This window comes from Indicator indicator, chromosome 5, assembly GCF_027791375.1.
Source record: "Indicator indicator isolate 239-I01 chromosome 5, UM_Iind_1.1, whole genome shotgun sequence".
Lineage (NCBI taxonomy): Eukaryota > Metazoa > Chordata > Aves > Piciformes > Indicatoridae > Indicator > Indicator indicator.
Genome location: NC_072014.1, coordinates 5556140 through 5569040, shown reverse-complemented (window position 1 = coordinate 5569040; position 12901 = coordinate 5556140). Strand labels below are relative to the sequence as shown.

The 12901-nt window shown below is 41.3% G+C and overlaps 1 protein-coding gene across 1 annotated transcript in view; it reads left to right on the top strand.

Annotated features, from left to right (window-relative positions):
• The window catches only part of STAT4 (signal transducer and activator of transcription 4), a 44736-nt gene extending 35167 nt beyond the window's left edge, over positions 1 to 9569 (top strand). Inside the window, exons 16-23 of the mRNA XM_054381378.1 lie at positions 1132 to 1267; positions 2371 to 2423; positions 4285 to 4379; positions 4817 to 4953; positions 6092 to 6283; positions 7568 to 7634; positions 8119 to 8227; positions 9543 to 9569. Of these exons, the coding sequence (XP_054237353.1) occupies positions 1132 to 1267; positions 2371 to 2423; positions 4285 to 4379; positions 4817 to 4953; positions 6092 to 6283; positions 7568 to 7634; positions 8119 to 8227; positions 9543 to 9569 (816 nt within the window). The remainder of the gene's footprint in view (positions 1 to 1131; positions 1268 to 2370; positions 2424 to 4284; positions 4380 to 4816; positions 4954 to 6091; positions 6284 to 7567; positions 7635 to 8118; positions 8228 to 9542) is intronic.
• Positions 9570 to 12901: the final 3332 nt, after the last annotated feature.

Sequence of the window (12901 nt, the reverse complement as noted above, 5' to 3'; positions counted from 1 at the left end):
CCTCTGGAGATCATCCAGTCCAAACCCCCTGCTAAAGTAGGGTCACCCACAGCAGGTTGCCCAGGATGACAAGGTCCAGGTGGGTTCCAGAGAAGGAGACTCCACACCCTCTCTGGGCAGCCTGCTCCAGGGCTTTGGCACCCTCACAGCACAGAAATTTTTCCTCACATTTAGGTGGAACTTCTTGTGTTCTAGCTTGTGCCTATTGTCCCTTGTCCTGTCACTGGGCACCACTGAAAAGAGTCTGGCCCCATACTCTTGTCCCCATGCTTTCTAGATTTTTTCTGATTAGCATTGAGAAGATCCCCTCGCAGTCTGTTCATCTCTGTGCTAATCAGCCCCAGGTCTCTCAGCCTCTCCTTGTCAGAGAGATGTTCCAGTTCCCTTAACATCTTTGTAGCCTCTATTGGACTGTTGTCTCCAGTAATTTCCTGTCTTTCTTGAATGGGGAGTCCAGAACTGGACACAATACTCCAGATGTGGGCTCACCAGGGCAGAATAGAGGGGGAAGAGAACCTCCCTTGACCTGCTGGCCATGTTCTTCTGAATGCAGTGCAGGACCCCATTAACCTTCTTGGCCACAAGAGCACAGGACTGGCTTACAGTGAACTTGTTTGTTCACCAACACTGCAAGGTCCTTCTCTGCAGAGCTGCTTTCTAGGTCAACTCCTAAGCTGTACTGGTACAGGGGGTTATTCCATAACTCTACACCTACCCTTGTTGAACTTCCTAGGGTTCCTCGTGGGCCAACTCTCCAGCCTCTCCAGCTGATCAAAACACTGTTATCAACTTCACATTGTTTATCTTTTGTTCCCTGCCAGATATAAACCTATATGCACACTTAGCCTCCCTTTTTGTAGGCTGAAGCAATAATTCTTAAATTAAGGAAAGGCAAAGGCCCTTCTCCACGACTTTTTCAGTTTGAATTTGTCTTTTTTGGATGCAGCTGACCAAAACTGTACACAATACAAAATGATTCTACCAGTACAATTCCAAACTGTCAAAGGAAGCATACAGATGGGTCTGTGATGTACTGAAGTGCTGCTTAGATTCTGCCCAAGTGGCCTTTTACAGCCTGCAGGGTATTTCATGGTTGCTGACTCTCTAATCAAAACCCTAATTCTCTTGCAGAATTTATCTTTCTTCAACAATCCCCCTGCTGCCCCTTTAAGTCAGCTCTTGGAAGTACTGAGCTGGCAATTTTCATCCTATGTTGGCCGTGGACTCAATTCTGAGCAGCTCAGCATGCTGGCAGAGAAACTCATGGGTAAGTGTGTGGAAATATACAGATTTTGTGTATGTGTGTGTTTGGGGGGTGTTAGGCTCTTATATTTGATAGCTACAGGTAATTATTTTAAGTGTGACCTCCACAAGCAGAGCTGACTTAAAGAAATGCCACAAAGATGTTTTTTCTTCAAAGAAATGCATGCCTCAGCTTATTCTAACCACAAAGTGATTCAACTTCTGACCTTCCAGGCAGTTAAACTGAAGAAAGAGGACAGCAGTCACACCAATCTATGATGTTATTTTGTTTGCTTAGCAAGAAGTTATCTCATGCATCTGAAGCCAAAAGGAAGTCTTTTTAGCTTGCTTATGGCATTTAGTTTGAGGGTTTGTTTCATTTCAAGTATCCATCCTTGTGGGTTTGTTTAGTTCTGAGACCTATCATTCACAGGTGACATCAAAGAGGTCCTGTAACTTCAGCAGTATGAACTATTGAACACTTGCATCTGACCATCCCACAGAAGGGAGGGACTTTAGGGAAAGCTGGCAAAAGAAAAGAAAGTTTTTATCTGTTTCCAGAGAAGAAACAGTTCTAAGATACACTCTGAGCTGTAAAATACTCCAGGCTGAGGGTGTAATGATAATGATACCTCTGCTATGGGGCAAGAACAGAAGTGTTTGGCAAAGACTGGGGAGAATCTATGGTTGCTTCCAAAGCTGTCAAGTGAAGATTGGTTGCCCTGGGTAACTCAATTTTCTGCTGGTGTTTTGGAGATGTCTTGGTTAGCATAGGTAGCGTAGTTGAGAGGTACCATTGTAAATTACCAAGAGTAGGAAAGGAAAAATAAATTGTCTTAAAATATAGAAGCTTAAGATGGAGTTAAGGCCGAGAGAAGTAACACTTGAGCTAAAAACTGAAGCTGAGCACAGAATGTTGCAAAAAAGTCCCAGACTAATTTAGGCAAATATTCCCCAAACTACCATTATCAGATGCAGAAAAAGATACAGAAAAACTGATCTGCAACCCCTTAGCACGTCCCTCTCAATCAATGTACTTGTCCCCCAATAGAGCAACAGCTCTTTTAAAATCTCAGAAAATTACACCCCGATATGGTGGTTTGATTTTTTTTTTTCTTTCTCTCTCAGGACAACAGGTCAGTTACAATGATTATCAACTGTCCTGGGCAAAGTTCTGCAAGGTACAGTTCTAAAAGTAAAACTACACTCTTCTTATTCTTCTTTCTCCTCAGGCCACCTTTGTGCCTTACTCTCTTTCTCTGATGTTACTGACAAGAGTCGCAAGTGCCCTCTGTAGGACTTGTAGCCCAGTAGTTACATATTTACATTTAGTGTAAATATGTAACTAAGAGGGTATTTCTAGAAGTTCAAAGCTTGCGCTAGGAAATTTGCTTAGTTACACTGCTACAGATGTAGGAACTATCATTATAGTGTGCCAAATATATTTATGTAAATAATAGAATCATAGAATGGTTTGAGTTGGAAGGAACCACCAAAGGTCATCTAGTCCAACCCCTTGCAGTCAGCAGGGACATCCTCCACTGGATCAGGTTACCCAGAGCCTCATCAAGCCTGACCTTGAATATCTCCAGGCATGGGGCCACAACTACCTCCCTGGGCAACCTGTTGCAGTGTTTACTCTCATAGTAAAGAACTTGTTCCTAACATCCAATCTAAAACTGCTCTTCTCTAATTTCAAACCATTGCCTCTCATCCTATCACTGCAGGCCTTTGGAAACAGTCCCTCTCCAGCCTTCTTATAGGCCCCCTTCAGTATGAACAGGCCACTATTAGGTGTCCCTGGAGCCTTCTCTTCTCCAGGCTGAGCAACCCCAGCTCCCTCAGCCTGTCCTTATAGCAGAGGTGCTCCAGCCCTCTGATCATTTTCATGGCCCTCCTCTGGACCTGCTCCGTCAGGTCCATGTTCTTTCATATGCTGAAGGCTCCAGAGATGGATGCAGCGCTCCAGATGAGGTCTTACTAGAGCAGAGTAAAGTGGCAGAATCGCCTCTCTCAATCTGCTTGACATGCTTCTTTTAATGCATTTTGATGATCTGGATGTTGTGCTATGAAAACATAAAACACAGTTTTCATAAAGCACACTGCATTATTTTTTTCATGTGCTCAGTTGTGACCTAAATTCAGTTCATTGACCTTGAAAAGGAACAGCAAAGTTATTGGGAAAGAAGGGTTAACCCATTGTATTCCTAGTAACTACATTAGTCAAACAAATACTGACCCTCGAAGGAAGTTTCTTCTCATAACCTTTTCACTCAAAATATAACTTCATAAACAGGAAGAAACAACAAATGTGACTTTTCCTTCGAAAATCACAGATTAGTTTGGGTTAGAAGGGACCTTAAAGATCATCTAGTTCCCACGCCCCTGCCATGGACAGGAACACCTGGCTCCTAGACAAGGTTGCTCATGGCCCCATCCAACCTGGCTTTCAATACTTGGGTTGGAGCTTGGAAAAATGAGGTGTCTCCAATTCATTCCTTAAAAATCAAATGGTTTTGTATCAGACTGAGAGGCATTCCTCAAAGCAGCAGTTCAATGTTGTCATTCTTGCTTGAAGAAACTAGATTGTTCTTGAGAAACCAAGATATGTAGATGTTGGGTAACAATAATCTTCAATACTTGAAGAAAGCCTATGGGAAGGCTGGAGAAGGACTTTTCATAAGAGTGTCTAGTGATAGGACAAGGGGGAATGGTTTTAAGCTGAGGGAGAGTAGGTTTAGACTGGATGTTAGGAAGAAGTGGTGAGACTCTGGAATGGGTTGCCCAGAGTGGCTGGGGAAGCCTCCTCCCTGAAGGTGTTTAAGGCTAGGTTGGATGAGGGCTTGGGCAACCAAGCCTAGTTGAGAAGTGTCCCTGCCCATAGCAGGGAGGTTGGAGTAGGTGATCTCTGAGATCTCTTACAACCTAAGTCATTCTCTGATTCTCTGATTCTCTTCTTCTGTGTATTGGTTTTGTTTGTGTTCGTTGATTTTAATTTTTTTTTTTTTTCAATTTAAAGCCTTTTTAACCATTCTGTTCCAGGAACATTTGCCTGGAAAATCTTTTACCTTTTGGGTCTGGCTTGAAGCCATCTTGGACTTAATCAAGAAACACATTCTTCCTCTTTGGATTGATGGGTGAGCAATAAGGAAACTGTTGTATAATGATGTCTCTCTGCTTTGCCTTTTGTCTAATCTCAGTTTTAGCTATGCAGGGGGTAATTTGCAAAGATTTCAATGCTCCTGTCTCCCTCTTCCTGTTTAACTTCTGGGAATTTCTGCCAAAGGGAACACAACTGAATTTCTTAGAAGTGCAGGTTTAGATCTATTTAGCAGTTCTGAGGGTACACTCAGAGTACTATGAAAAACTTCATCATGCTTTATAGTTCTTGGAGCTCAATGCAATACTCCACGTTTGTCATGTGAAGCTTTTGCCATAGCTTTAAGACCTTATGAAGCTTTTCTAACCACTCATTGAACACCTCCATAAAGTTTGGCCAGATGCAGTACACAGATTGAAGTCACTGTTTACCTCCAAGAAAAAAGTAAACACATGATTCTCTCTTACACTTCAGGTATGTGATGGGATTTGTAAGCAAAGAGAAGGAACGAATTCTGCTCAAAGACAAGACACCAGGAACATTTTTGTTAAGGTTTAGTGAAAGCAACCTGGGTGGAATTACCTTTACTTGGGTGGATCAGTTAGAAAATGGTAAGTGTAATTAAAAAAAACACAAACATAAACCTCAAACTCTGCAATACAGCTCTAACACAGGAGCCACAGATTCTTTGGTGTGAAAGCAAAAGTTTTGTGTGTCAAGTCTTAGTATGGTTTTGGCCAAGATACAAGTATCATGTTTACTAAAACACAAACCAAAACTCTGAAAGCCTACCTCTCAGTTCTTTGTATTAACTCTTTATTAGGATGCGCACTTGCTTGCTGCAGGCTTTAGATTTCACAAAATCATAGAATGATTCAGGTTGGAAAAGACCCTTGAGATCATCAGGTCCAACCATTAACCTTATTCTACCAAGTTCACCACTAAACCATATCACTAAGCACCACATCTAAATGACTTTTAAACACATCCAGGGATGGTGACTCAATCACCTCCCTGGGCAGCCTGTTCCAATGCATGACTACTCTTGAAGTGAAAATTTTTTCCTAATCTCCAGCCTAAACCTATCCTGGTGCAGCTTCCTTCTCATTCAATCACTAATTACCTGTGAGAAGAGACCGGCACCTACCTCTCTACATTGTCCTTTCAGGTAGTTGTAGAAGGCCATAAGGTCTCAATTTGTTTCCATGTGTGCATAAAGTATATCTTTAAAGATACTAACATGCTCATCAGGCACAAGTTTTCTGAGGACCAGTTGATGGAACTGGGATTGTTTAGTCTGGAGAAAAGGAAACACAGGGGAGTCCTTCTTGCTCTCTACAGCTCCTGGAAAGGAGGTTGGAGCTAGTTGGGTGCTGGCCTAGTCACAAGTGACAGGACAAGAGGAAATGGCCTCAGGTTGTGCCAGGGGAGGTTTAGGTTGGAAAAATTCTTCTCCAAAAGAACAGGCTGGAACAGGCCTTGTAGGACAGTGGTGGAGTCACCATCCCCAGAGATGTTGAAAAGATATATAGATCTGGTGCTGAGGGCCATGGTTTAGCAGTGACCAGGCAATACTGGCTTAACAGTAGGGGTGGATGATCTTTAAAAGCAAAACAATTCTACAGTTCAGTGGTATGAGCAGGCAAAACCTGTGCCCATGTAAACTGCAGAAGAAAGTCAAAACTGTGTTCCGAGTGCCGGTGCTGGCCTAGCAGCTGTCAGTGCTTACAGTGCCTTTGTGTTCTACAGGAGACGTAACGTTTCACTCGGTGGAGCCCTATAACAAAGGCCGCTTGTCCGCGCTGCCGTTCGCCGACATACTGCGTGACTATAAGGTTATTATGGCAGACAACGTTCCCGAAAACCCTCTGAAGTATCTGTATCCAGACATTCCCAAAGATAAGGCCTTTGGCAAACACTACAGCTGTCAGCCAAGTGAAGGTTGGCCTTCCTTTCCCTATTTACTCTTTCTGCAAAGCAGCTGCAAAGTCAAGAGGCAACTTGAGGGATGTGGGGAGAGGAGGGAAGGAACAAATTAAGATGCCTCATTTATTCAGCATCTCCAAGATAACTGTTTCATGTGTCTGTCATTTAGACAGCTTCATTCTGTAAATATAGCCCTGGCCTTAGAGGTTGCACTTGAGGCAATGACAACAATATTTAAAAGATCACAAACGGATCTTAGGGTAGAAAGCATCAAAAAAGGATTTTTCCCTGACCATTAAAAAAAAATTAAAAAGTCAAAGTCAAAAAAGTCAAAGTCAAGTTTTTTGAGCGTTCAAAGAAGATGAAACTGAAAAATCATCCTGTTTATCAGCTTCATAATTGTCTTACATGAGCAGTGTAGGATGCTGTCTCTTTAATTTGAAGGAAATTTTGTCTTTTCCAAACAGCCTGGAAGAGCTGGTTTATTTCATTTCACCTGGTAGAACCCCATAGAAAAGGTCCCTTTTCTGTACTGTGTTTTGCCAACATACTGAGCAATTACACAGTCATTATAGCAAACAACAGTCCCAAAAACCCCTGGCAACTGCACTGGGAAGTACAAAAAGGCTAGACAAGAATGGCTCCAAATAAGTTCATACCCATGCTCCTTCTTGTCCAAGTTACAAGTCAGGCCATTTTTAGATGAAATGTACTATCTCTCAAAAGAAAAAATCCTTCAAAACTTTGGTTGTTTGGGTTTTTTTAATAGATAAGGTTACAATTCCATTTGAATTCAAATTCCTACACTACACAGAAATGTTTGGAGGCTACAAATGTTTTCCCTCTTCATTTTAATTTTAATTTACCTAGTGCTCCAATCCTCAAAAAAAAAAAAAAGTTTATGCTTCATTTCATGCAAAAGACATAGCTGAAGCTGAACCTGTAGAGACAGAGCTCCACACAAGCATTTGCAGAACTGAAACCAAGAGTCTCAGAAGCACCAAGCTTGTGGAATTGGATATTTGCTTTTGAAGCCCTAATGAGATCTCCTCCAGCAGTTGCTGTGTTAGATTCTGAGATGCTCACTCAGATCAAGGGAGCACAATTATGTGACTAAGAGCTGAACTCAAAGACTCATCTCAGGAATTCCCCGGATTTTTATGGCTTCTTATTTAATCTTAAACAGGGACATTATGTTTTTAACGTATGATGGTCTGCAGCACTTTAAGTAGATAATAAAATTCAAATAGAGAATAAAATGATTAGGCAATATTTAATATATTTAATGTTTACTTCTAGTCTCAAAGCCCTCAGATGGAGGAGACAAAGGTTATGTTCCTTCAGTATTTATCCCTGTCTCTAAAATGTAAGTATCCTTACAGGTGTATTCCACATCAAATACTATTTTACTAACTTTACATATAATTTCAACATTTTTTCTGCCTCTTTTCTCCCATTCAAATAATTTGGGACAGCAACACATGGTGTGTTTCTATTTGGCCAAAGAATGTTGAAGACAGAAAGGGAAGTGAAGAACTTCACTTCTACAGTGTTTTTCCCTTTCATGTGGCAAAAGATTTGTATAAATTGAATGCAAACATCATGTTACTCTGATCTGCTGTCTCCTTTTTTTCCTCCAGCAGCTTATATTACAGAGTTCAGGTTTATCCTTGGTCCCATCTCCTCCATTTTTAAATGTATACCAGGTTGTTGGCCTGCACTAACATGGCTAACAGCAAGCCTGACTCCTTCACTAACTTCATAAACATTCACCATACACCACTGCTATGCATCAAATTAGAGGGATGGAGATTGCTTTTAAGATGATTTTTGTGTCTTTTTTTTTTAAGCTTAAATGATTCTACAGATCCACACTCTCCATCAGATCTTCTTCCCATGTCTCCAAGTGTTTATGCTGTGCTGAGAGAACACCTGAGTCCCACAGTGATCGAAACTGCTGTAAGTTGTGAACTTGCCCATCTCTAAGATAAGCAGACGCATAAACCAGAATGCTGGTTATAAAATGGTTGCTTGTAGAACTCTGAGAAAACTTAAGAGCTCTTTATCACTTGCTGTGTTATGTTCTGAAAGGATGGTGCAGATATTTCCTGTGCTACATGGGACAGGATGCTGCTTCAAGCTTCAACACCTTCAAAAGAAAACCTTCTTTGTTTAATAGTAACTCTTAGCTTTCTGTTTCTTCAGTGATTTTATGAACTTAACATGGTTATGTAATTAAAAGCCTGTCAATATGCCTTCAAATGCCTCTCTGTAAACACTCCTCCTCATCCACAAACAGAACAAGACTAAACCAGAATTGTGTCTGTGACTGGAAGCAGAGTTAGACTTGACAGACAAATAGAGAGGTCTTACATATACACTATGCTGGAGACCAATTCAAGAACAAAACACCTTTTTGTTTTTGCTTCTTCACCTTTTTCTCTCATGGCACTGAAAAAACAAACTAGTTCTTCAGCTAAAAGTGAAACAGAAGCCTGAACAAAAATTCTATGTTAAAGCCTCCCACACCCAAACAACTGAAAGGAGAATCAAACACAATTGTGGTGTTGTTTTTAAGGGGGTTTAAGTGATTAAGGTATTTAAGAATTTAAGTGATTCAGTGCTGCTAGATGATAGGTGAAATTATGGAAGATCTCACTGGAAACGTTTTCAAGATCTGATAGAAATTGAGGGATTTTTGAAGATTAATTCCTTCCTTCCTTTTTCCACTCTATAGTGAAAATGAGGAAAATATGGGGAGTTTTGTCATTCCGAATTCACACAATTCAACCCTGGTGAAGAGCTGGCTAAGTACAGCAAGCAGACAACTTGCATTATTAAACCAATGTTTTTTTTCTCCATGAGGTACCAATAAAAAGCACTGTGTGAGATGCAGAGAGCTTCCTGCAACTCAGTAAATCAGTCTCAGAAAGATACACTCTCTGCTCGACTTAACTTCTATTCTCCCCTCTCCAGCTTCCCCTACCCATCAGGAAAACAAGGCTGCAGTAAGAACCCTGCTGTACACATCCATAGGCTGCAAGAAACCACAAAAGTTCATCTAAAAATTGAGACAATTTTTATTGCAGCTGTTGCCCAAACAGTGTGTTCTAGTTTTGTGTAGAACTAGAAACAGGCTCCTCAGACCCTTGCCAGTTTGTATCACACTGTCAAAATGACACTGCAGTTACCTTGAGCCACAGGAGGTTTTACCTACAGTGATCTTTATTGCATGAATAGCCATGAGACTAATCTTTTCCTTTTTCTCTTCTAGCTGAGTTCGCCTTACTCAACTGACTGAAGTTCACATACTGGATAACTGAGTAATCATTTGAACATTGGGTGGGTTAAAGATGCAGTTGTTTATTTTTTTTTTCCCATCATCTTTGTAAATAAGCATTTCCTGGAAGCCATTATGGTGTTATTTTGGGCCCCTTTTTGTTATCAATACCATGTAAACCAGGGATCTTCTCCCTAGGGTTTACAAACTGTCTCCTGCAAGACAGAACTGCTGTCCTCGGTGATAAAAGGTCAAATCCTTTCTGGTTTGGAGGGCCCAGCAGAGATACATTTTACTTGCAGAATAAACATGCTGTAAATATGAGACTATGAATGCTTTGCTTGGTAAAAGAGCATTTAAGGAGAACTAAACACATGAATGTGTTTTGGAAAATTAGGGTTTATTATGTTAAATAGTTTGTTTATTCATCAGCTTGTATACCATTGGTTTAGCTTCTCTTTTAAAGCAAAGATTCTCATCCCCTGAGTTTGACTGTCCTGTTGACATCTGGGATTTGGTTTTTTTCCAAAGATGAACTACCTTCAGCATAGATCTTTATCTGCCACCACAATAGAAGTTCACAGAGTCCCAGCATAGTGGGGGTTGGAAGGGACCTCTGTGGATCTGTCCAACCCCTCTGCTAAAGCAGGGTCACTCACACCACAGGATCACAACGTCCAGGTGGGTTTGGAATCCCTCTAGAGAAGGAGACTCTACAACCTCTCTGGGCAGCCTGCTCCAGGGCTCTGTCACCCTCACAGTAAAGAAGCTTTTCCTCATGTTGAGATAGAGTCTCCTGTGTTCCAGCTTGTGCCTGTTGTCCCTTGTCCTATCACAGAGCACGACTGAAAAGAGCCCCGCCCCATCCTCTTGGCCCCCATCCTTTAGCTATTGATCAGCATCGAAAAGATGCCCTCTCAGGTTGCTCTTCTCCAGGCTAAACAGCCCCAGGTCTCTCAGCCTTCTCTTCATCAGTGATGCTCCAGTCCCCTCAGCACCTCTGTAGCCCACCTCTGGACTCTCTGCAGGATTTCCCTCTCTCCCATGAACCCAGAAGCCCGGCACTAGACTCAGTCCTCCAGATGTGGCCTCATTAGGGCAGAGTAGAGGAGGAGAATGTCCCTTGACCTGCTGGTTACACTCTTATTAATGTATCCCAGGATGCCATTGGCTTCCTTGGCCACAAGGGCACATTGCTGGCCCATGGTGTACTTGTCCACTGGCACTCCCAGGTCCTTCTCTGCAGAGCTGTTTTCCAGCAAGTCAGTCTCTAACCTGCACTGGTAGAGGGGGTTATTCCTCCCCAGGTGCAGGACCCTTCTCTTGCCCTTGTTGAACTTCAAGAGGTTCCCCTCCAAACAACTCTCCAGCCTATCCAGGCCTCACTGTAGTTGCAGAAAGTAGACAAGCAATGCTCAGCAAAGGGAATTCAAAAAAGGTAACAGACACAAATTGTGGTGTCAAAAGGGCTGCCTCCATTTAATCACCGATAGACAGGGTTACTAAAACTTAGCCCTCTCAAAAAAGCTAAATCTGTTTGTGAATGAAGTACTCAGATACTACAGCAAGTACTATCAAAGAGTCTACAAAGAAAAAAACCTGAATTTGTTGTGTTACTTTTTTCCCTAACATTATCCCTGAAAACTCTGTTAATCAGGCAATTACAAGGCCACTGCATTCCCTGGATGCAGGCTCATTTAAGATTTGATTCTTGTCTGCAGGATACATGGCCAACAAATGCAAAGTTCTTAAAATACACAAAATCACCTGGGCATTTACATTTTGCAGTCTTCTCAAACAGGTACAAATCTGGGATGAAAACTTCACCTCCTTGAATCAGTAAGACTTGGATTTGACTTTCATTTCTCCTTTTTCACTCACTCTTCTCATACACATGCTGTTTATGTTAGTTGAATGCAATGGAATGGAAACAGAAACATGGGAGTAGATTTTAAATGAACAAATGTGTCTGTTTCTTAATCTGAGCAATTTAAAGCAAGTTCCTGATGAGAAGTCATTTTGCCTTGGAAAGTATCATGTATAAATAATCTGCCAAAATAACAAGATAGATTGTGTATACAGCTAGTAACATCTGTAATTTATATGACCAGGATGAATAAAAGCAGATTTTGGCTTACAGTTGGATACCTGGACTTCTGTGGAGTTTTTCAAGATACAACTAAAATAGTCTTGCCTGGGTTTTGTTGCTCTAAAGTCTGAACTACAAGCAGTAACACAGACTTCTAAAGCAGCAGACCTCTTCACCTTGCATCAGCTATTGCATGTCTTTTGATTCTAACCTCACCATCTTAATACAAACAAAATGGGACCACCTTATGCTTTGGGACCATCTAACCTTAATGAGAAGTACTGTAAAAAAGGGCCAGACACTTGGGACCATCTAACCTTAATGAGAAGTACTGTAAAAAAGGGCCAGACACGGCATATGAATCAGTCTTGGATCTCCCTTCTCCTTGCTCTCTGTGCAATGCAACTCCGCAAGAGTTTCAAGTCTTGACTTCAACACAACGTGTTTCTGGTTACTGAATAGTCTTGTGGATGGTTTCTGCTACTGTTTTAAAACAGATTTTGCAAGAGGTAGGTTTAACATTTAATTGAAAGGCATATTACTTCAAATCAGTTCACTGCTTTAAAGGAACATTGGGATCATTAGCCTTTTTCTGTAAGATAAATGTATACAGCATCAGCCTCTTTCTGATAGAACAGAACACTACCCTTACAGAATCAGAGAATCATTTTGTTTGGAAAAGACCTTTAATATCAAGTCCAGTCATGACCTAATTCTGCAAAGTCTGGTGCTAAACCATGTCCCTTGGCACCACATCTCTGTGTCTTTTAAACACCTCCATGGGTGGGGATTCAACCCCCTCCCTGGGGAGCCTGTTCCAGTGTTTGATATGCCACTAAGAGTAGGGTTCTCCAGTAAAATGACTTGGGGGAGTGGAAAGAAGAGAAAAAACACACTGAAAGGGATGCCTCTATAAGATAAGGGATGCTACTATAAGAAACAAGACATCTACTTTTAAGTACTTTTACTGTGCTTGTCCATTCAGTTTGACAGCGAAGTAAAAAACAATAGAAAAAAAACCCAAACCAAATCCTGTGATTGTTCTGTGCTTTATGTCCTGCCTCATTGACATAATGATTCTAATTAAGAGTAAAAATTATCATTTACTTTCTGCTCTAGCTTTTATTTGTACCCACATTTATATCCACTACTCTGTATCATTTCATACCACAGTTCACCAAACAGACCTTCTATTTACTTGTTTCTTCCATGGACTAAGGATTGTCTCCTCTATCTGAGGAGAGCAGGGGATACAAAGGTTATC